The sequence below is a fragment of the Martes martes genome (genome assembly GCF_963455335.1).
Source record: "Martes martes genome assembly, chromosome: 9".
NCBI lineage: Eukaryota > Metazoa > Chordata > Mammalia > Carnivora > Mustelidae > Martes > Martes martes.
The window spans coordinates 98976844-99000390 of NC_137896.1; the positions used below are offsets into that span (position 1 = coordinate 98976844).

At 47.3% G+C, this 23547-nt stretch overlaps 1 protein-coding gene across 2 annotated transcripts in view; it reads left to right on the forward strand.

The window, feature by feature from the left end:
* The first annotated feature begins 6769 nt into the window (after nt 1-6769).
* TCF7L1 (transcription factor 7 like 1) overlaps nt 6770-23547 on the forward strand; it is a 152833-nt gene continuing 136055 nt past the window's right edge. The window contains exons 1-3 of one of the 2 annotated variants that reach the window (XM_080814847.1): nt 6770-7276; nt 7360-7423; nt 7639-7766. In XM_080814847.1, coding sequence (XP_080670973.1) covers nt 7034-7276; nt 7360-7423; nt 7639-7766 — 435 coding nt within the window. In that variant the 5' untranslated portion in view covers nt 6770-7033. The remainder of the gene's footprint in view (nt 7277-7359; nt 7424-7638; nt 7767-23547) is intronic. The other variant, XM_080814848.1, reaches the window with a different exon arrangement.

Sequence of the window (23547 nt, forward strand, 5' to 3'; positions counted from 1 at the left end):
TTGGGGCAAATCCAAAGGGCTATTCCAGCTCTAGAGCTCTCTGTGGGATTGACTGAGTCCTCCGTTGCAACTGCTTTGCAGTTCAACTCTTCCATCGAACTTAACCTTGCCTCGCTCCCTCATTTGCAGATGTTGGTCCTGAGATGATTCCCCAATAAACCTGCACACAAATCTCATCAGATTCTGTGTCTGCTCTTCTAGCTCTCATTTTCCCACTCTTCCCTTACAGCTGTGATACAGGGCATATGACCTAGACTTTGACAAACAGACACATTCACCTTGGACTTTGAATCAGGGGTTAATAATGCTAAGAAGTGGGCCCCTGGGGCAGCTCAGTCAGTTCAACGTCAGCCTTCGGCTCAGATCATGATCCCAGGGTCCTGGGATCAAGCCCGGCATTGGGCTCCCTGCTCAGTGGAGAGCCTGCTTCTCCCTCTCCCTCTGCTGCTCCCCCTGCCTGTGCTCTCTCTCTCTGCCCAACAAATAAATAAATAAAATGTTAAAGAATAATAATAATAATGCAAAGAAGCAGAGTCATGGCACGTGCTTTTTGGTGCATTGGTAGCTGCGGCTTGGCGGCGCACCCAGGGGGAACAGGGAAGGAGGACAGCAGCACCAACCAGTGCGTGAGACCAGCAATGTGCGAGGTGGAAACTGGTATACAGTTCCAGCCACGGCAAGTGGGTCTTGCCCACACCAATTCGGCAACATGCGTTTGCGTCCTTTTATATTTCACTGTTTTCAGCATTTTATGAATTGTCCGTTTTCTATAACAAGGCACAAATTTTTTCAATATATATATTTTAGGAACCTAATCCACGTATACACACACGTGCACATACACACTACATGCAAAATGTAGCAGGTAAAAAGTTCCCTATTAGCTTATCTCCAGAAAATAGCACTGTTTACTGCTTGGTAGGTATTCCTTCAGAATTTTTAAGGGACCAATATTCTTTCCATGATTTGGAAAACTGATAATAAATACTATTTAAAAACCCAAAAGATGGGGCACCTGGCTGGCTTAGTCAGTAGAGCATGTGGCCCTTGGTCTCAGGGTCATGAGTTCAAGCCCCATGTTGGGTGTGGAGCCTTCTTTAAAAATATAAATAAACGAAAAACCCAAAAGATGACAAGAATTGGGACTGGAAAGTTTATGCCAGAATTTGGCTAATTCTAGGGCTCTGGCAGGAAAAATTAACTCTCTTTACCAAAACCACATATGCCCCACTTCAAGATACTGGAATACTTTTTCCTTTTTTTTAAACGATTTTATTTTGGGGGTGCCTGGGTGGCACAGTCGATTAAGCATCTGACTCTTGATTTCAGCTCAGGTTGTGATCTCGGGGTGGTGAGATCTAGTCCCACATTGGGCTCCATGCTCAGCTTGGAGTCTGCTTGAGACACTCTCTCCTTTCCCTCTGGCCCTCCCTGCTGCTCTCTCTCAAAAATAAATAAATCTTAAAAAAAGAGAAAGAAAGAAAGAGATCTTAAGTAATCTCTACACCAGGGAGGGACTGAAGCTCACAACCCTGAGATCAAGTGTGGCTTGCTCTGCCCACAGCCAGGTGCCCCAGTACTGGAATAATTTTGAAGCTATATTAGAGGAAAGTACTAGAGTGCTATCTCCTCTTTCAAAATCAGAGAGAAAAAGAGAACAAAGCATATGTTATTTTGCTGGGAACAATAACACAAAATGATCAGAAGTTGGAAAGTCTGTAGTAAACTGAGAAAGGAAAGTGAACTTGTTAGAGGAAAACACGGAAACATAAAATTTATGCTGATAAATTGTCCTCTCCCCTATACCTCATCTTTCATATTTCCCCAATTGGAAATGAGGCCAAAAGTGTCCTTGACAGCTAATTTAGCTGTACAATCAGGAGCAGATAGAGCAACCCATGGCTCTGTTTCCCTGTTTCATAGATGAGGAAACCAAAGCTTCAGGATATGAACTTGACCTTTCCAGAGTCCCATTGTAATGATCAGAACCCTAATGCAAACCAAAATACTCATGACTTTGGCTTTTGCATGGTTCTTCATCTTGGGAACAGCGGAGAAGATGTGTTTCTTGCGCAACTTTATTTATTACATCCAGAGAATGCTTAATAATCATTTATTGGGATGATTCAGTGGGATTTTTACACATGGGAAAATTCTTAGAACTCATGGAATGAGTAGGCTGTGTCTTCTTGCTCCCATAGAATGATTTAATTCCATATTTACAAAAAGACTAAATGACAGAGCTGGGAAAGTTCATTATAAACCACAGCAGATCCAACATGAACACCCTATAGCAACGTGAACAGCGCTTCAAACACATACTTTTTTTTTTTTTTTAAGATTTTATTTATTTATTAGAGAGAGAGAGCACACACAAGCAGGCAGAGTGGGAGAGAGAAGCAGGCTCCCTGCTGAGCAAGGAGCCTGATGTGGGACTCGACCCCAGAACCCTGGGATCATGACCTGAGCAGAAGGCAGTGGCTTAACCGACTGAGTCACACAGGCGTCCCTCAAACACATACTTCTGTAGTAAGCTGGTGTTACATGCCAGGCAACTTTTGGACCAGCTGCAAGGAATAATCATTCCTTCAGAAATAGTAAACCAAAAAATACAATCCGGGCAAAAATGTCTTCAAGTAATGAATGGTTTGTAAAAAGAATCCAAAAACAGAAAGTAAGTATTTTCTGCCAAGTATTTGCTGGTCAATAATGTAATGGGTACTACAGGCTATAAACACCTCGTTCTTTTGTCGGAGTGATATACATGGCACTTGAAACACTTCATCTCTGCTTTGTACGGTAGAGAGTAGTGGTGTGAAGCCATGAGAACACCACATATAATCTTTGTTGCAAGTACTAAATTCTGACATTGTAGCTTAAAGCAGCCATAGGCAATACAGGACTTAGCATGACTATGTTCGATTAAGACTTTATTTATCAACGCTGAGATTTGAATTTGGTATAATTTTCAGGTCACAAACGGTTACCCTTCTTTGATTTATTTGGGGAACCATTTAAAAAAATGTAAGAAATATTCTTAGTTCACAGGCCCTATGGGAACAGGGAACAGAGGCTCAAGTTTGCCTGCTCCAGACAGTCGCTTCTTGTTTGCCCTCTTTGCCCGATGTTGCAAATCACCAAGTGCTCTTAGGGGATCAAATAGGAGTCAGTATAAACCTCAGTGAACTTCCCTTCTCTTTGTATCTTGACTTCTTAAGTCCTGGCCGATTTGATGCACTCTGGTGCCTTCAAATCAGCTGGGTTTTGTTGTCATTTTATTTTAGTATTTTACCCAGCATTTATAGTGGTTCTTGATGGAAAAGTCAATCTGACATTAATATTCCATTAGAATGGGAAGCAGAAGTCTATATACATTTTATTTATTATTATTTTTTAATAGGCTCCATGCCCAGCATGGAGTCCAACTCCGGGCTTGAACTCAGGACCCTGAGATCAAGATTTGGGACACTTAGCCCACTGAGCCACCCAGCCCCCCCGGAAGTCTAGATACGTTAATTTTAATCTGCTACTTTCACTACCATGGGCCTCTTTCCACACGGACAAACATATTTTCACAACGTCATAGCATTCCATCCAATGAATGCATCATGATTTTATTTAATAATTCCCTATCTGGAGACAATGAGATTGTTTCCAGCTTTTCACTGTGATGAACACACTTGTACAGGTTTCCTTGTGTGCCTGGTTATTTTCTTGGTATAAAATCCTAAAAGTGTATAGGTGAGTCAAAGGTGTATACATTTCAAGGTTTTTCATAGCTATTGCCAAATTTCCTTTCAGAAATGTTACACATAGCCATGCCCAGCAGCTCTCTGTTTCCCAGCAGGGGGACCAGTGCTGGGTGTAACTGTTTCTGCCTTTGCCAATCTGATAGGTGAAAAATGGCACCTCTGTGCTGTTTTCAGTTTGCATTTCTTCCAGGGCGGTAGGTGTGGCTGGCAGATAATGGCTTCCTCCCAAAGATATGTCCCTGTACTAATCCCTGGAACCTGTGGATGTTACCTTATAAGGAAAAGGGGTCTTTGCAGATGTGATTAAATTAAGGAAGTTGAGTGGGGGAGATTATCCAAGATTATCTTGGTGGGCCCTAAATGACATCACAAGTGTCCTTCCTTCTAAGAAGGAAGCAGAGAGAGAGATGGGACAGGCAGAGATGGAGGCCTTGTGACCACAGAGGCAGAAACCAGAGTGACGAGATCTCATAGAAGGCAGGCAGCCGCCAGAAGCTAGAAGAGGCAAGGAATATATTCTCCCTACAGTCTCAGGAGGGAATTTGGCCCTGCCAACACATTGATTTTGATTTAGTGAAACTCATTTTGGACTTCGGGCCTCCCCATCCGTGAGCAAATGCCTTTCCAGTGTTTTAAGCCACCAAGTTTGGGATAATTTGTTACAGTAACCATGGGAAACTAACACAACAGGGTTTTCATATGTCTATGGCCACATGAAAAAATTTCTTTTAGAAACTTATAAAAATGAAGTATCACCCAATAATATGAACAGTATAATTCTGTTTATGTGGAGGTAAATCTGAACTTTGTATATGTGTTTACACAGGCCTGGGAAAATGTGTGGAAGGATACACCCAACCACTAACAGTGTCTCACTGGAGTGAGGTGTGACAAGTGGGAAGGATTTTTACCCTTTACCCAAGATGCTATTCCAGGGACGCCTGGGTGGCTCAGTCGGTTAAGCGGCTGCCTTTGGCTCAGGTTGTGATTTCAGGGTCCTGGGATGGAGCCCTGCATCGGGCTTCCTGCTCAGCAGAGAGCCTGCTTCTCCCTCTCCCTCTGCCTGCTTATCGGCCTGCTCGTGCTCTCTCTCTACATCTCTGTCAAATAAATACATAAAATCTTTATATGTATATATAAAAGTAAGATGCTATTCCAGATCCATGGATATTGTTTGAAAAAGGTTTGAGGCTGTATTCATGTATTAATTGTGTGAGAAAGAGATAAGGCATCTTTGGTTGTGATAAACAGTAAAATATGTAGAAAGCAGAACAAAACAGGCTCTCTCCTCTCACCTCTCCCCTTTCTCAGATGTATTTATTGATAACTTGGTGTGTATCTTCACAGACTCTTCTACGCGAAACAAATATATATATATATATATCTATATCTTCACAGACTCTTCTACGCAGAAACAAATATATATATATATATACGCAGAAACAAATATATATATATATTTTTTTGGAGGCGGGGGAGGGATATATATATATATATATCTTCACAGACTCTTCTACGCAGAAACAAATATATATATATATATATATATATATATATATATATTTTTTTTTTTTTTTTTTTTTGGAGGCGGGGGGAGGGAGAAGCAGGCTTCCTGCTGAGCAGAGAGCCCAGATGGGAAGCTTGATCCCAGGACCCTGGGATCATGACCCGCTCCAAAGGCAGACGCTAAACGACTGAGCCACCCAGGCACCCCTATGTATTTAATTTTTAAGAAACAGAATGAAAATGAAAGACAGAGGGCCGTATATACTTTCTTTCATTTAATGTTTCTCTAAAGTCATTCTAGGATCTATATGTGCCGGGGCCTTATTCTGTTGAGCTGGTTGCTGCACAGACCCTCACTGTGAGACCCAGAACCCCTCTTCCCAACCTCCCTGCAGCTTTGAACTTCCTCGCATCTGTGACTTTGTCCGTGTGGGGGGGAATCGCTGTAGAAAGCTCCCTGCCACTTGCGATGAAAATAGTTTTTAGGTGTTTCCATACTGCCTTTCAGTCGCTTTTAAGATGGATGCTCTCGCCAACACTTCCCCAGTGTGGATGGCACGAGATCCACTTTTTTAAACTTTCCCGAACTGGCTGGAGAGGGATGCTATCTTAACGTAATTCTAAGAGGCATTTCTTTCAGCACGAGGATGTTGGGTTATTTTTTATGCCTTGGCTTCCGAGGCAGCTCTGTGGACGGCTTCAGAGATCACAGGCACACAATTTTCCTTCGCAACGAACCCAATCCGAATCCCCTCTGAAACGAGGACTGTGCATTATTCGTTGACGGACCTGGTCCGGAACTCCGCGGCGAAGGTGATCTTTGGGATTTCAGCGGCGGCTGACTTTGGACACCTCAATGAGGTAAAAAGCCTAGGCTAGGGAGGGGGCGCGTTGGAACCCTGCAGGAAGGAGGAGCGGACGGGCGCCCGGGGTATTCCAGGGTGCCATAAACTTGCGCGATCCTCTGTCCTACGCATCCGGCGAGGGCAAGCCGACTGCCAGGATCCGTGCTCGGAACTCCAGGCTGCGAGTGTCCGCGGCGGGTCTGTGTGTCCGAAGCTTGCCCGCAGGGGGCAGTGCCGCCCGCCAGCGCGCCGCTGCGGTGGGAGGGGGTGTGGAGGCGGTGCGGAGTTCTGGGGGTTCTTTGGAAGAAAGTTAGGGGATGCCTAGCGGTGGGGGCGGTGGGCTGGAGGGTGCAGGCGGGCCGCCGGGGGCGCAGGGCGAGGCGCAGGGGAGGGGGCCAGGGCGGGGAGGGGGACGGAGGGCGAGGACGGTACGAGCGGCGGGGAGGCGCAGCCCCCGGAAGGTGTGAGTGAGCGGTGTGCGAGTGTGAATGCAAGTGAGTGTGTGCGCGCCGGAGCTCTCCGGGTTCCGCGAGGCGCGCGGGTGTCAGCTTGCAGCCGGGGCTCCTCCCTCCGGCCCCCCTGCCCAGGCCGGCGATCCCTCCTTCCTCCGCCGCTCGCCCCTCCCCGGCGGGCCAGGCGCTGGGACGCCCCGGCGGAGCAGGCGGCGGTGGCGGCGAGTTGGGGAGCGCTGGGCTGGGCGCTGCCTGAGGGGCCCGAGCCGAGCCGCCCCCTCCCCGGCCCCGCCGCGCCGGCCCGCTTTGCGCGGGGCCACGCCCTGTCAAACTTTGTTGCTGCGGCCGCCGCGGCGGCGAGCCGAGCGGGCCGGCGAGCGGGAGGGAGAGAGGGAGGGGCGGGCGCCGGGCCGGGCCGGGCCGGGCGCGGGCGGCGAGGGGCTCGGAGAGCGGCGGCCCCGGCCCGCGCGGCCCCACCATGCCCCAGCTCGGCGGCGGCGGCGGGGGCGGCGGGGGCGGCGGCGGCGGCGGCTCGGGCGCCGGGGCGGCGGGCGGAGGGGACGACCTCGGGGCGAACGACGAGCTGATCCCCTTCCAAGACGAGGGGGGCGAGGAGCAGGAGCCGAGCAGCGACAGTGCCTCTGCGCAGCGGGACTTGGACGAGGTCAAGTCGTCCCTGGTCAACGAGTCGGAGAACCAGAGCAGCAGCTCGGACTCGGAGGTAAGGAGGCTCCCGCGGCCGACCCCGGGGGACCCCGGCCCGGCGCCCGCTCACCCGCCCTCGCCTTTGTGTCTCCTCCGCAGGCGGAGAGGCGCCCGCAGCCCGCCCGGGACGCCTTCCAGAAGCCGCGGGACTATTTCGCCGAAGGTACGTGTGGGTCGCGGCAGCCCCCAGTCCCGGGCCCCCTTGCGCCCAGCGTCGCAGCTCAGGCCGCCCACGGTTCCCCCGGCCCCGCGGCCGTGCCCCTGCTTTCCGCTCCCCGCGGCCACAGCCGTTCTGGAGCGCGGTCCCCGCCCCGGGTCCCCTGCCGCCTCACCGTCCCGGGGGCCTGGGCCTCACCCCCGCCTCGGTCTTGCCCGCAGTGAGAAGGCCCCAGGACGGCGCGTTCTTTAAGGGCCCCCCGTACCCTGGGTACCCGTTCCTGATGATCCCGGACTTGAGCAGTCCGTACCTCTCCAATGGACCCTTGTCTCCCGGAGGAGCGCGCACGGTGAGTGCCTGTCCGGCCGCGCCGGGGCGGGTGGGAGGCCGGGACGGCGGGATGCGCCCCCCGGCTCGGCGATGGGGTGGGGGATGGGGCCGGCCGGGGAGGATCCCAGGCAGAACATGTTTGCGGAGTTGAACTATTCTGTGGCGGCCGAGCGGTAGGCTGCGCTGGGCAGCGTCTGGATGAAAGTAAAGTTCCATTACATTTTCCCCTTCTGTTGGGGAGAGGCTTTGGGGTCCACTCCTGGGGGTCTTCCCTGGCCTCCAGAATTTCGCTGCTGGCGGTAAAGGAAAACTTGGATTTGTGCCGGCTTTTTTTGGCGCGGGGGGCGGGGGGGGCTCGCTTTCCTTCCTGGAAATCCGTCAGCTTTCCCTGGCGGTTGGGCAGTGGGCCGGGGGAGCTGGGTTGGCGACGTTGCCCCCGACTTCAGTTTCACTGAGCGGCTGCGAGTTGGTTTCTAAGAAACCCAGGATTCGCGGCGGATTATTCACACCCCAGCCCCCCACTCCCAGCCGTGGAGCAGGGGCCTCAACTGTTCTGTGGAGCTTGGGATTTTAAACTCGCCTAGATGATTTGGAGGGTGACCCGAGGCATTCTTCAAGTTGAGGAACTTGGCTTTTTCCCTCTTTGTTGCCGGCTTTTCTCATTTAAAGCGAGCGCTGCGACACTTTAAACCTGTTAATGGGCGCGCATTGTGTGCTGCGCGCTGGCATTTAGAGCCGTGATTAAGCAAATTGACCGGGCCCCAGACGACGTGCAAATGAGGGAGGATTCCATCGCCCCCTCCCTGGCCCTAAACTCGCGCCCCCCGCGTCGCGAGGGGCGCAGCGCTGGGCTGGCAAGGCCTTTGTGTCCCCCGAGCCGCCAACTCACCCCTCCCCGGGGCCGGCTGCCCAGGTGCTAGGTCCGATGGCGGATATTCGGTGAGCGCCTACCTCCTGTGACTGTGTGCCAGGCTCTTGCGCGCTGTCCCTTGGGCGCCACGCGCGCCGTGGTGGTTCTTTTTGCTTACCAGTGCCCGCCAGTTAGTTCTTGATTCGGGGGCGGGAGGTGTTGGCGCTTCAGGAGCAGGTCCGACAAATTCACTTTTCGCTTAAGCTGTCCTTAAATAGTGATCAAAACTAAAGGGCCGTCTGAGAAATGCTTGGTGGGAAATGGGCGCTGCTTGCTGGCGTGGTACAGAGTCGGTAGAGAGCGGAGGCACCGTGTTGGGCTCGGTGGAGGCGCTCTCCTAGCCGGAAGGGTTGTGGGAGTGGAGGTGGGGGTCTCTGACCTGGGGAGAGGGGCGTGGGACCACACACCTTCACCTTTCAAGCCGGGAAGCCCCCGCAGCTTTGTCCCCGCTTTGGAGCACCCCAGGAAGTCCTGAATCTAAGCTGGATATGGGCATCTGACTGGTGCCTTTTCTCATTCATATTGAAAGTGGGTAAAGTAAAAGTTGAGCAAAACAAGCTGCATTGACTTCGTAGGTTTCCATTGATGCCTTTCTCTGTGCGCAGGTGTAGCTCGTTTCTGCAAGCTTTGAAAGCTCACTTTTTTGCTCCGGTCCCTGTCACTTTGTGAGAGATGCTCGCAAAGTCCCATTTTTCCATTTACCATTAGATGTCTGGAAAGTAGAGTCTGGGAGGCATTAAGGTCCATGAGTCAGCACTGATCCAGGTCCTGGTGCAGATAAAGTCACCAGAAATGTCCCAAATACGACCAATCATTTCCCTGGAGCAGGCTATTCCCTTCCACCCACCCGATCCTCTTTAGGGTGTTTTCATTCTTCCTCTTTAAACGGTGGCCCTGACAACTGCCTGTCTTCCTCTGCTCCCCACCCCTACCCCGAGAGCCCCAGGGGGATGGTTTTTCCGTTTGTGTCGGCTCCCTTCTTTCTGTCAGCATCTTCCACTGTCCTTTCTTCCTTCTTCCACCTTACATGTTCTTTTGCCTAAGAACTTTCACAGGCTGATTCTCGCTGGTACCGGGGATTCCTGATGACTAAATCCAAGCCTGCTGGGGAATTTTGGAGCCCTCCTTGGAGAAGCCAGCCTTTCTCTGCCTGTCTCTGACTGTCCCTGCTCTTTCCTGCAGTTGTTCCCTGCCCAGGCCCATGTCACCGTCTTCCTTTTAAGCCTCCAGGGCGCTCACATCTCTTGCTGTCAACCTTCCCTAAGGAATTTAGGGTGCCCTGTCCCACTCCCATACATAGGCCTGTCCCCCTGGTGAACTGCCCCGACAGAACTAAGTTCAGTTTCCCTGTAGTTCCTGTGCCCCTTCTGTGCCCCTAATGGTGTTAGGCCTGCCTGGTTACGAAGTTCGTTGGGAACGTTTCCTGCCGTTAGATGAGCTCCCCAACCTGCTCCTTTTGACCCTCTCCTTGAACATCATAGGCTTTTAGGAAAGCAAGTGAGGAAACACTTAAGCACTTGATTGTCTGGACGGTAAGGTTGAGATGATGCTTTTCCTGTGGGTGATTATATTGTAATTAAAGGGATTCTCGCAGTGGGCAAACTGTAGGTGCAGACAAAGTGACCCTCGGTTGGGGTCCAGGCCTGGTAAAAGGAATGCAGATAGAGAGGGGATAGGGGAGGGGTGGGGCAGGACAGGGGTGCCTGGAATATATGATCTGCTCTCTCTTGGCATCCCAGGTCTTTTTTTTGTTGTTCTTTTACTACTACATTTCACGACCTTAGGCGTTGGTCCTCTAAAGCCTATGAGTAGTATAAAATTAGGTGACTTCAGTTCTGTGCTGCTCTCATGCTTTCTGGAAAAACCAAGCCACAAGCAAAAGTCGGGATTGGCTGGGATGTTCTCAGGGTGTTAATTGACCCTAGGAATTGCAAGCAGCAGGGCTGCAACACCCTCATCCCCTGGCGTAATTCCTGCTGGGCTGACTGGGGGGCGGGGGTGGGGTGGGGAGGCAGCTGGCCCGTCCTGCAATTTGGGCATCTCTTCCCCATGCCTTACCTTTGCCCTGCACTCTGGCTTGGCTGGGAGGCTGGGAAGTGGCCTCTTCCTGAGGCTCTTTAGAGAAGAGGTCCCCTTAGCCTGGGGTGTGTGCCAAGCCTCCCGCCCATGATTCATTCTCCTCTGGAGCCCTGGGGACCCCGTGGCCTGTGAAGAGATGAGTAAGAGTCACAAACCGTCGTTTGCTCCTTCAGAGCGAAAAGGCTTCACGAGTTTACTAAACCACGTTGGTGTCCTTGACCGGTTTTTCGTTAGGAAAACGTAAGCCAACGCGGGAGAAAGTGGTTGTCGAAAATAGTGTTAAGACTAATAAGGGCCCAGACGAAAATGCTGAAATGTGGTTCGGTGACTTAGCTAGGAGCTGGTAGAGAGGCGGTGGACCACGGCGTGAGTGCTGATTACATTTTGGAAAAGAACAGTTCTAGGTAGAGTTGCCAAGGGAGTCTCTAGTTTTGGGGTCCAGTTTCTACATTTAAGAGCTATCATGTAGCTCAAGCGTCATCCGCGGGACACCTTCCTCACACCAGCTCCACTCAGGTTTCTGTAGGAAACAGTTCTGTTCTCCAGATGTGTGCCTGCTTTCAGTCCTTCATATCCCACCGCTGCCCATGGCCAGTCTGGCTAGCATCCTGGATGCGCCTGGTTCCTTCTGACACCAAGGAACCCCAGCAGACATCTTTGTGTACAGAGGGAGAAGTGGTTTGTCTTTAGGACTTGTATGTAGGAGTGAATAAGTAAATCCTTTTCTTTTGGAAGATCAGTATATAAACATGCTGCTTTTGGTAAAATTCTTTAAAGCCATCTCATCTAAATATAACTTCTGTCCCTCTCCCCTCTAGTATAACTCAGTGTTTAATGAGAGTTTTTTACATGGAATGAGCTTTTGCAGGGGCCCTGCCTGGCTTGCTGCAGTTTTGGCCTTGGATTTCTAGGGTGATGGGATGACAACGGGTGACAGAGTCTGTGGAGGGAGCTTGAACGCTGTCTTTTTCCTTTGGGTGCGTGGGTGGATCCAGTGGGGAATGCCTGACTTGCTTTACTTTTGGAAAGTTATAGGTTGGACTACTTCTTCATTGATCTCACTTCTTGGGATTCTGGAGGAGAAAGTAGGCTAGGATACAAACAGAAATCTAACCTTGAACAGAGTGTTCCTGCCTTTACAGTGATGTGCAGTGTTACCCCAAAAATAGTGACCTGAAAAATAATTTAAATGGTTAAGTCATTGGAAGCTGCAATCAATCCAGATCTGTACGGTACAGCTTCCTGCTTGCGTTCCGGTTTAAAGTCAACTTTACGTGCCAAACTGGGGAACTTTAGATCGGCACCCTCAAGATTAATTCGGAACTCCTCAAGTTCATCTGATATTTACTGAGGACCTGTCATGAGCAGCAGGAAATAGGATGAAGTAGGCCCAGCTTTGCTCTACGGGGCTTAAGAATTGAAGCAGTATGAACATAGACCACTGTATGGTGTTGAGAGCCCACAAAATCCAGAGAAGAATTTTCAGAGGAAAGAGAATAGAAAAGTTGTTTTGGGCTAGCATGATCAAGGAACATACGGAGAGGAAGTTGTTTTGAACTTGTCCCTGAGGTGCCTGGTCGGTGGAGCATATGACTGTTGATCCCAAGGTTGTGAGTTCGAGTCCCACACTGGGTGTAGAAATTACTTAAAAATAAAATCTAGTAACAACAAACAAACCACCCCTCCTCTGCCAAAACCTAGACTAATCCTTGAAACTCAGTCATTCTTTAAGTGAAAGTGATTCTTGTTAATTATAAAAAATTGAAACAAACAGTACACTCTTCTCCCACCCCAGTTAGGAGGTAGACGCCAGCACTGGGAGAGGAAAGGCCAAAAGTTCAGGGCTGTTTGGGGTAATACAAGTTATTCCATTTGCCTGGAAAGGATAAGGGGCCCGGGAAGCCTTGTGTGTCAGTGAAAGAATCGGTCTTAGGCAAAAGCAGGAGGGAGCCGTTTTAAAAGTTATGCTGGGAAGTGATGCGACTGGTTTGTGTGCTTAGATCATAGTGATTGGAGGGAGAGGACCTGGAAGGAGCTATGAGAGTTAGGAGACTCCTGGGAGTCCAGGCAGAGGTGAAAAGTGTCCAAGAGTATCTGAATGGAGAGGAAGGATAGGATGGGAGAGACTGGAATGGTTGCTTGAATTTCTGCAGAAAGGGGTAGGAAGTGGAGGCAGAAGGTGGCTGATGTCACAGTTAACTCTCTCTGCCTAGGCCTCCGTGACCTGGGGGAATGCCTTCTCGGTGGGGCCCTGGTGCACCATCTTTGCCTACGACATGCTGGACAGATGCCCACTGGTCATTTTGGCAGTAACAGAGCTCACACAGGCTGTGAGGGGCTTTCGTCTGGAGGAAGTGCTGAGTTTCATCGGACACGCATGGGGTCTGAGGGGATGATGAGTGGATAGTTGATACCGCAGCAACTAGGTGATGCAAGAAGGGACAGGATGCTCAGAGCAGAGAAAGAAGTCACTGAGGCAGCATGGAAAGGAGTCTCACCGAGGTAAGAGGCATACCTAGATCCTGTGACATCCTAGAAGCTGGTCCTCCGTGTCGGATGCCATGAAGAAAAGACGAGAAGATGGCGGCGTGAAGAGGAGCTTTGGGAATGTACCAATTAGGAAGTTATTGGTGCCCAGTGAGACAAGTAACCCAGGCAAGTGGGGGTGATAAAGATAAGGAGAGATATTGGCTCAGCACTTCCCAGCTGCGTGCCCGGGCGCTATGCTATGGATTGGTCCCAGGGAGTGGCCCATCCCTCCTGCAGCCAGAACCCCAGCCCAGATTGGCAGGCAGCCTCCCCTCGTGCCCTCTGTGTACCTTACACATTTCCTGTCTACCGTAACCCAGAAGATGTTGAAAACCAGACTCTGGACAACCTATTGAAGTTTGGCTGTGGTGAGAGGAGGGAAAGAGGAGCCAGGTGCCTTGGAGAAGAGTCTGTCTGGGATGCTGGAGTGGGAGCTTGTTTGTAGGGCAGTAGCGTGGGATGGAAGACAAATGGGGGAGAAGACGGAGGAAGAAGGGATGGGACTAGAAATGGGAAGAAGTCAGTCTTGTTTCAGTGATGGAGGACGCTCAGTGATAGACGTTCTTCTGATTGTGCAGACTGGCCCTAGAGGTGCAGATGAAGGTGTGGAAGGAAGAGGGGGGTTGGCAGAAAGTGAGGGGCAGTGTATTGGGTGGCTGGATAGTTGTGGTGTTCTCAAACCAAGGGCCAGTTGGCTAGGGTGAGGGTCCTGGATGTTCTGGCAGTACAAGCCCTTTCTCCGAATCCCATGAGAAAACCCAAACCCTTTGGGAACCTTTTAGCTCCGTGTTAAATAATGAAAGGTTGTTGATTGAGAGCTAGGACACACCTGGGACATGTTTCCTCGTTTTAATGTCTGCAGCTGGCTGATTTTGAAGGAGGATAAAGATGGAAATCAAAATACAACTCATTTGCTGTCAGAGGCAGTTACTGGGATGTGATAAATAATTGGGATGGGAAAGGACTGTCCTGCTTAAAAGCATGAAGAAAACTGCCCAAATGGGCTAATCTGATAATGTATTTTTGGAGGTTTTTATATGTCCCATGCTTTATTATCTTCTCCCAGACTGGATTGGATTTCAGGGACGATGAAACAAATTGCAGTTTCCAAAACCTTTTCATTCGGGAATAAAGGGAACACAAGGGAAATAAAGGGGGCTCGCCCTTTCCTCTCTACCTTATGGGCGGCTCAGTGAGCAATGCTGGGGCGCTGGAGATTTTCTTTATTAGACTCATAAGGTTTTAGAGACACTCTGAGTTACCTCCATTGACAGATACCTTTAAGTTTCTAAAATAAATTTTGGAATCCTAAATATTTTTGTTATATATATAGCCTGCAGATCTTCAAGGGAAAATGAACAATTAGTTTAGAAATACATTTCAGAGTTTGAGAGTAAACCATAAGAATGTTTTCCTAAACACAGCCCTTTTCAGAAGGTTTTGTGGAAGTGGTAAGGGTGATAACTAGTTACCTGGAGTCCTCAGGACAGGAAATGAATTCACACTCATACTCCCAGACTGTGCTATAGCATTTTAGAAATCTCAGTGGGGAGTTGGCTTCCAGAATCTCTGCCTCTGCCCCTCCCCCCATGCACACGCTCTCTCTCAAATAAACAAATCTCTTTTTTTTGTTTTTTTGTTTTTTAATTTATTTTTTAAAAGATTTTATTTATTTATTTGACAGAGATCACAAGTAGGCAGAGAGGCAGGCAGAAGGAGGGAGGGGGAAGCAGGGTCCCCGCTGAGCAGAGAGCCTGATGTGGGGCTCAATCCCAGGACCCCGCCATCGTGACCTGAGCTGAAGGCAGAGGCTTTAACCCATTGAGCCACCCAGGCGCCCCTCAAATAAACAAATCTTAAAAAAAAAAGAAGAAAAGATATCTGTTTCATTCAAGAGGAGCAAGGCCCCAAGTTTTCACCGTAGTTGTAGAAAGTAATCATAAAATAAATAGAAACAAAAAATTCCCGAAAGAAGAAACTACAAATAACAACCACATCTGTGAAACTAATGTTCAGCCTCCTAGGTAGTCGAGACATGCTAATAAAGAAAAAAAATGCTAATAAAGAAAAAAAAATGCTAATAAAGAAAAGGATCTCTTTTTTTCCCCTACCAAATTACCAGAGATTTTGCCTTAATATGACTTTTAACTGCTGGCGCATGTATGGGAAAGTGGGTGCTCTCGTTTGCTGTTCCTGAAGGGTGTTAATAACCCCCCAAGGGCGCCTGGGTGGCTCAGTCTCTGGGTGTCTGCCTTTGGCTCAGGTCATGATCCCAAGGTCCAGGGATCGAGCCCCGCATCAGGCTCCCTGCTTGGCAGGAAGCCTGCTTCTCCCACTCCCCCTGCTTCTGTTCCCTCTCTCGTTGTGTCTCTCTCTGTCAAATAAATAAATAATATCTTAAAAAAAAAAAAACTCCACCCCATTTGGAAAGCACCTGGCAGTAGCTCTTAAAACCTTAATATTTCTTATAGCTTCTAATCTGCTAGGAAGTAGGTACTTGTTATTCCCATTTTGCTGCTGTTCAGGCAGACTAGTAGGGGTCAAGTTTCTTGTTCAAGGTCACACCAGTGGTAATTGATGGTGCAAAGATTTCAACTTGGTTGTGAGTTTAAAGTCTAGGTCTTCCCATTCTACCCTTGTGACTGCTCATGTGCCTGATGTAACTAAGTCCTCCTCCCATGGTGAGGACAGCTGACCTTTGTTTCTCAGTTCAGAAATCCCAGTGGGAGTTATCAGTTGTGGTCGGGGGTGCATAGATTTGTCCTGACTTAACAAATTGGACCTGGGAACGCACCTTCCTGAATAAACAGCTGTTGAAGTGAGCGGCTGGGGTTTAAGTTGTTCTACGAGGACTGTACTCGGGAGGACTTAAATAACCTCTCGTGCGTGGCCCCCAGAAGTTCACCACCACACGTTACCCTCTTTGAAGATAAAAGTGGTTGTCTACTAACATTAGAACTTTTTTGAACTTGGGGACAGTTTTTCCTTGCTGAAATCGGTGAGGCCTGGGGGGAATACACAAGTGCGTCTCTGGTGTAGAAGAAGAGGGGAGGAGCCAACTTGCTTGCCACCCCTGCAATTTGTATTACAACATCGTTTGGTTAATAAACCAAGCTCTGGTGAACCAAGCGTGCAAATATTATTCCCTTATTGTTTATTTTATAAAATATTGGATAAATTCGTTGCCTTTTTAAAGCTCTCTAAGTTAAAAATCAGTTGCGGTCATTTATAACTATTTCAGTAAATTGACTATTAAATAAATACCAAACATTTACACAGAGAATTATTTTAAAGAATTGCAGAGAATGGGGGCGCCTGGGTGGCTCAGTGGGTTAAAGCCTCTGCCTTCGGCTCAGGTCATGATCCTGGGGTCCTGGGATCCAGCCCCACATCGGGCTCTCTGCTCAGCAGGGAGCCTGCTTCCCTTTCTCTCTCTCGGCCTGCCTCCGTGCCTACTTGTGATCTCTGTCAAATAAATAAATAAAATCTTAAAAAAAAAAAAGAATTGCAGAGAATGTATCAGTCTCCTCTCTACTCCCCTTTCTGTGTGTGGGGGGGCAGTGTGGGTGTAAGATGATTTGAAATTAGGATTCAGGTCATTTGGTGCTTCTTCTTTCACTTCCCAGATTATCCTTCAGGTGGCCTCTTTCTGAAAACAGTAGCATGGTATAGAGTACTGAGTATGGTTGATAGACATTGGGGAGACATTTGGGGCCCTAGCTAAGCCCTTCTGGAGATCTGGGTATTACAAGACACTAAATCTTAGTGAGATAAATGTCTTATACCTCATACAGTGAATGGGACCATTATTTGTAGGAACCTCTGTCAAAAAACATGCAGAAAACAAAAAAAAAAAAAAAGAGAGAGAGAGAGAGAGATAGTAAAGCTATGATTAAAAGATAGCTGGGGGACGCCTGGGTGGCTCAGTTGGCTAAGCAGCTGCCTTCAGCTCAGGTCATGATCCCAGGGTCCTGGGATCAAGTCCCACATCAGGCTCCTTGCTCAGCAGGGAGCCTGCTTCTCCCTCTGCCTCTGCCTGCCTTTCTGTCTGCCTGTGCTCACTCTCTCTGACAAATGAATTAAAAAATCTTAAAAAAAAAAAAAAAGATAGCTGGACCTAGGGACATCTGGCTGGCTCAGTTAGTGGAGCATTTGACTCAGGGTCTTTTTTTTTTTTTGGACTCAGGGTCTTGAGTTCAAGTCCCATGTTGGGCTTAGAGCTTTATTTATTTATTTGTTTAAGAGCCAGAGCACAAGCAGGGGAGGGGCAGAGGGAGAGGGAGAAGCAGACTCTCCACTGAGCAGGGATCCTGTTTTGGGGCTTGATCCCAGGACCCCAGGATCATGACCTGAACTGAAGGCAGAGGCTTAACCAGCTGAGCCAGCCAGGCATCCCTGGAGCTTACTTTAAAAAAAAAAAAAAGACGGATCTAACAATGAGGAAGAAAAACAAAAGAAGTAGGAATAAGTGGTATGAAAAGCTGATCCGTTTACAAGTCCAGATTCGTTGGCAGTAGTGATTTCTGGTGTTTGGGACTATATTTTTCTCCATAAATTTCAAAAAGTCTAAATTGGGGTTGCTAAGGTCAGATGGATGTATACCACTTACCTGCTAGGGGTGGTCCTCCCTGAGATTCTTCTGCAAGAAGGGAGCATCCAGCCCACCCCACCCGTGAGCAGCAGAAGCTCAGGGAGATTGTGAGCTTGCCCGGGAGCCAACAGTTAGGAAGGATGGAAACAGGACTAGGGCTCGGTTCCATCATCAGGCTTTACTCTCTCCACTACTTGGGGGTCTACAGTGAGCCCCGTAGTGCCACAAAGGAAGTGCACCTAAAATACTTCTTTATTTTATTAAACTGTAACACCTGATGCATAAGTGACTCCCAGACATATGTTGAATATTGACAGCATGAATATTTAAACATCAGCATTTTTTAAAAAAGCCTGTAGGCACCTGCAGTGTTCTTGGGGCACTGTGTGGTACTGTTTACAACTCTTACTACATTGAATGCCTGCACGTTTGGTCTCATAATCTGTCTTATCCCAGAGGAAGCTGAGACAGAGTGTAAGTGAGGGGCCCCCAGTTCCCTTTCTGGAAAGTGTTGGAGCCATCATTCCAGCCACTGTGCTAGCCTGCCCCTCTACTGAGCATTGACCACCAAATTCATGTGAAAATGCCCTTTGGAACAAGGGACGAAGAAATGATGTACAAGTTAAAGTGTGTACAAGTTAAAGAGGAGTGAGAAGTAACATGTCTGAATTTATTCATTTTGGTGGCCTTTCCAGCCCTTTCCCTCAGGGGCACCTTAATCCCTGCTTCTGCCTGGGACAGTCACAGCTTCGGTGGCTGGTCTCTTTACAGTTTCAGAGATAGTGTTCATTGTTGTCTCTTTCTTTGCTTTTCTGTGCTCTGTGGCTCCATATAATCTGTTCCCTCCAATTTCCCTTGTGTTTTTCTTCTCACATCTTGAGGTGGTGAACTTGTTTCTTCAGATACCACAATATAAAATGTTGTCAGGTGCATCTGTTGACTCGGTCTATTGCCTGCTTCCTACTCCCAGCCAAGTCCGACTTGCTTGTGCATACGTGAATATTCTTCTCTTTTCTTTGTTTTAAGATTTTATTTTCAAGTAGTCTCAACATCCAACCTGGGGCTTGAACCCAGAAAGGAGTCACGTGCTCCACCAACCGAGTCAGCCAGGTGCCCCAGAATATTACTTTTTCTTTTCTTTTCTTTTCTTTTTTTTTTTAAGATTTTATTTGTTTATTTATTGAGGGAGAGAGAGCACAAGTGGGCAGAAGGGCAGAGGGAGACACAGACTCCCCACTGAGCAGGGAGCTGTGGAGGCGGGGCCGGATCCCAGGACCACCTGAGCCGAAGGCAGACGCTTAACCAGGTGCTTAACCGACTGAGCCACCCAGGAGCCCTGAATATTATTTTATATGTAAATTGGATATAGTCTTTGCTTATCAATTATATTATCTATTTAACTATTTTCTAGGAGGGTCCCAGAGCAGGGAGGTAGAATATTAGAGTAGGAGTGTAGATATGTGACATGAAAACACTTCTACAACATAATCTTTTCTGTGATAAAATGCTTGTCAGGGAGGGAGACTCTGGTGCTGAATTCTGGAGTGGGAAATGGGTCATGATGGCAAGGCTCTCACAAGGAGAATTAACACAGGGAGGGGCTAGGATGGTGAGAGCAGCTGGAGTTTGGGAGAGCCCCCCCTTAAAAGCGGTTGTGTTTGCTTGGCATTGAAGGAGGAGAAAGGAGTTGGGCATGGTGAGCATCCCAAGGCCTGAGGGATGGAGGAGCAGACCCTGCTGACAGGCTACTCCTTTCCCTTGGGGAGGCAGTATGGCTAAAGGGGTCTGGGACTTGAGTTTGGCCACAGTTGACCTCCCCTTGAAGCCCAGTCCAGCCCTGGTCTGGCTCTGTGTTCCTGTATCCTATCCTAGGGTGCTCTTTGGCAAAATGGGGATAATGGTGTATTTGAAGGTTACTGAATTAACATTTTGGCTGCGAATAGACTGCATTTCAAAACCAGGATTTGGGATGCCTGGGTGGCTCATTTGACTCAGGTCATGATCCCAGGGTCCTGGGATGGAGTCCCGCATTGGGCTCTGCTCAGCAGGCAGCATGCTTCTCCCTCTGCCTCTGCCTGCCACTCCCCTGCTTGTGCTCTCTCTCTGACAAATAAAGAAATAAAACTTAAAAAAACAAACCAGGATTTGCGCAAGACTAAAACTAAATGCATCATAGAATGAATCTCTGGGATATAAAACGAAATGAGTAATGTCACCCAGATAATTTGTAGTATTATTACAACTTTATTAAGATGTTTGGTGACCAAAAATTTTAACCAATATCTTTTTTTTTAAGATTTTATTTATTTGACAGAGATCACAAGTAGGCAGAGAGGCAGACAGAGAGAGAAGAAGGGAAGCAGGCTCCCCACTGTGCAGAGAGCCTGATGTGGGGCTCGATCCCAGGACCCTGAGATCATGACCCAAGCCCAAGGCAGAGGCTTTAACCCACTGAGCCACCCAGGCGCCCCTTAACCAATATCTTAATAAGTGGATGTTTTCCTACAGTATTTTAAAATATCTTTATAAGAAATGATTAAATGGTATAGTCACAGGGGGACCAGAAATGCTTCAACAAAAGTAATTAGCACATCATCTTTCACTTCTTAGTGCAGATTATGAATTTATATGGTTATCAATTAAACTCTGGAAAGAGTTACATATCACTGTAACAGAATTGACAGTTTGTGTGAATTCTTAATCAAATAGCTCTCAACAGAATGACATATATACCGTTAGTTCATGTTAGTTTTAACTTTTTAAGATAATTTCAGATATAGAGAAAGTACAAAATAGTACAAACAATTCCCACGTATTTTCCTCTAGATTTCCCCAAATGTTATTATTTGCTATATTCTTTTTATCTTTCTGTTTTTCTGTAACTTTATATTTGAGCCATTTGAAAGTAAGTTGCAAATACAGTGCTCCCTTACTCCTAGATAATTTCATAGGTATGTTCTAACACCAGAGACAATCACCTCAATGTGGTTATCAAATCAGGGCATTAACATAGGCCTATTGTCTCATCTGAAGACCTTATCAGATGTTGCTACTTCTCTTTAAACTGTCTTTTGTAGCAGAAGAAAACATTTAAAAGAATTTGGGGGGGGGGGGCGCCTGGCTGGCTTAATCCAAGGAGCATTTGACTCTTGATCTCAGGGTTGTGAATTCAAGCCCTACGTTGGTTGTAGATATTACTTAAAAATAAAATCTTCAATAAAAAAAAAAAAAAGAGGGAGGGGTGTCCAGGATGAGCCAAGTCATGTGTTACACTTGGTTGTGTCTGTTTAGCCTCCTTCAGTCTAGAACAGCTCTTTTGTCTTGTGTCTCTTGAATTCCTCACTTTTGAAGACTCCAAGCCATTTATTTTGTAGAGGAACTTTGAATTCTGTTTTTTTCCCCCAGATGTTTCTTCATGAATAGATTCAGGTTCTATGTTGCTACCGGGTTCTCTGCTTCTCACCAGGCACCATCTATTTTTCTCCTGCTACAGTTGATGTTAATTTTGATCACTTGGTAAAAATGGTGTCTGCCAGGTTCCTCCGAGGAAGTTACTATTTTTCCTCTTTGTAATTAGTAAGTGTCTTGTGGGAAGATACTTTGTGACTACATAAATAACCTGTTTCTCATCAAACTTTCATCCGTTGTTTAGTATCCACTGATGTTTCTTATCAGAAACAGTTATTACTCTGCAGTGGCCAAATTGATGGTCACATTTGGAAGAGTTTGACATTGTAGTGCAAGAATTATAATTTCACAGCTCTGTAAGTGCCTAGATCATTTCTGGGATGCTCGACCACATCTTTGTGAATACTAAGATGAAGAACAAGGATCTTTTTGGTCCATGGGGGATGAAAAAAAATGAGTATTGGGTTGTTGTTTTTTTTATGACAGTTTCCTCTTTTCATGGTTTTCTTCATCTTTATTGTGCTTGGATCATAGGTGATTTATCAAGAAAGTGTGGTACATGATTTTGCAATCTTATGAAATATTGAGGTAGCAAACTTGGCATTCTGCTCTGCACTCTTCAGAGAATGTAAAGAACTTCCTACTTAAGTTTTTAGGTTTTTATCTGATGACTCCTGTGGAGTTTTTCACAGTCTGGATTTTGTTAAATGCAACCTTATGATGTCCTGTAACATGTTTTTCTGTCCCTTGTAGTTCCTGACAATTGTTAGCTGGATTTAGATTCTTTTCTTTTCTTTCTTTCTTTTTTTAATTTGAAAATCTATTTGGCTTTATTTATTTATTTATTTTTAAGATTTTATTTATTTGAGAGAGAACATTAGCAGGGGGAACAGCAGCGAGAGAGAGAGAAGCAGACTCCCTGCTGAGCAGGGAGCCTGATGCAGGGCTTGATCCCCGGGACTCTGAGATCATGACCTGAGCCCAAGGCAGATGCTTAACTGACTGAGCCACCCAGGGGCCCCTCGGTTTGGCTTTATTAAGTGACTTAAGATTCAGGCAACATCGTATCCAGCAGGTAGGGGGAGATCCCTGAATTTAGATTCATGATCAAGCTTCAGGGTTCTCTCTCTCTCTCTTTCTCTCTCCTCTTTAATTTATTTTTCAAAGTTTCTTTCATAGATGGTGTCCTTATTTTACGAAACACTTAAGGTCTGGTTGTCTGTGAAATTCTCAGCCACTGATGGCTCATTAGCATCATTAGCAGTTTCAAAATGGTGGTAGTCTATCTGTATCATTCCTTCTTCATCTATCAGCTACATTTTTTTAAAAGATGCATTGACTTATTTTAGAAAGAGCATGAGTGTACATGAGTGGAGAGAGGGGCAGAGGGAGAGGGAGACAATCCTCAAGCAGATTCTGTACCGAGTGCAGAGCCCAATGTGGGGCTGAGTCCTAGAGCTTGAGACCCTGAGATCATGACCTGAGCTGAAATTCAGAGTCAGATGCTTAACTGACAGAGCCACCCAGGTGGCCCTCATCTATGCTACTTAAAAAAAAAAAATACATATATATATATATATATACACACACACACACACACACACACACACACACACACACATACATGCAGTGGGGAGGGGTAGAGGGAGAAGCAATTCCCCCCAACCCCCTGCTCCCCAGCAGGGAGCCCAGTGTGGGACCCGATCTCAGGACCCTGGGATCATGACCTGAGCAGAAGGCAGGCACCCAACGGACTGAGCCACCCAGGTGTCCTAGTATCAATTATTCTAATTGATACTCCCAGTTGTTCCATCTTTAGCTAGTGGGAGCCTCTTCCCATTGGCTCCTGAGTCCTTTGGACACGATCCCAGTGGTCTTTGATGGTTCCCTGCTTCCTGTTATGGGAGGACATTCCAGGCTCATCTTGTGCTTTCCCCCTTCCCAGATCAGCTATTTCTAGAAGGATCTCTGATTCCTTTTAGTGAAAAATGTTATTTAGAGACCATAGTCTGAATGCTGAGGGTGCATATATCGTTTCTAAGGGTTACTCTATTTAATGTTATGAGCACACTACGCATTTCTATAGAGTTTCGAAGTAGAATATAGTATGCCTATTGTAATTTAAAAACATTGATAAACATTTGCTCAAAAAGTATGTACTGTTCTCCTTTTTAATGTACTCTTAATATTAGTAACGCAGGTAATTAGTCCTATTTAAGAATTGTGGTTGCACATTGTAATTGTTTTCTGTATAAGATTAATGTTTCATGCTTATATTGTATT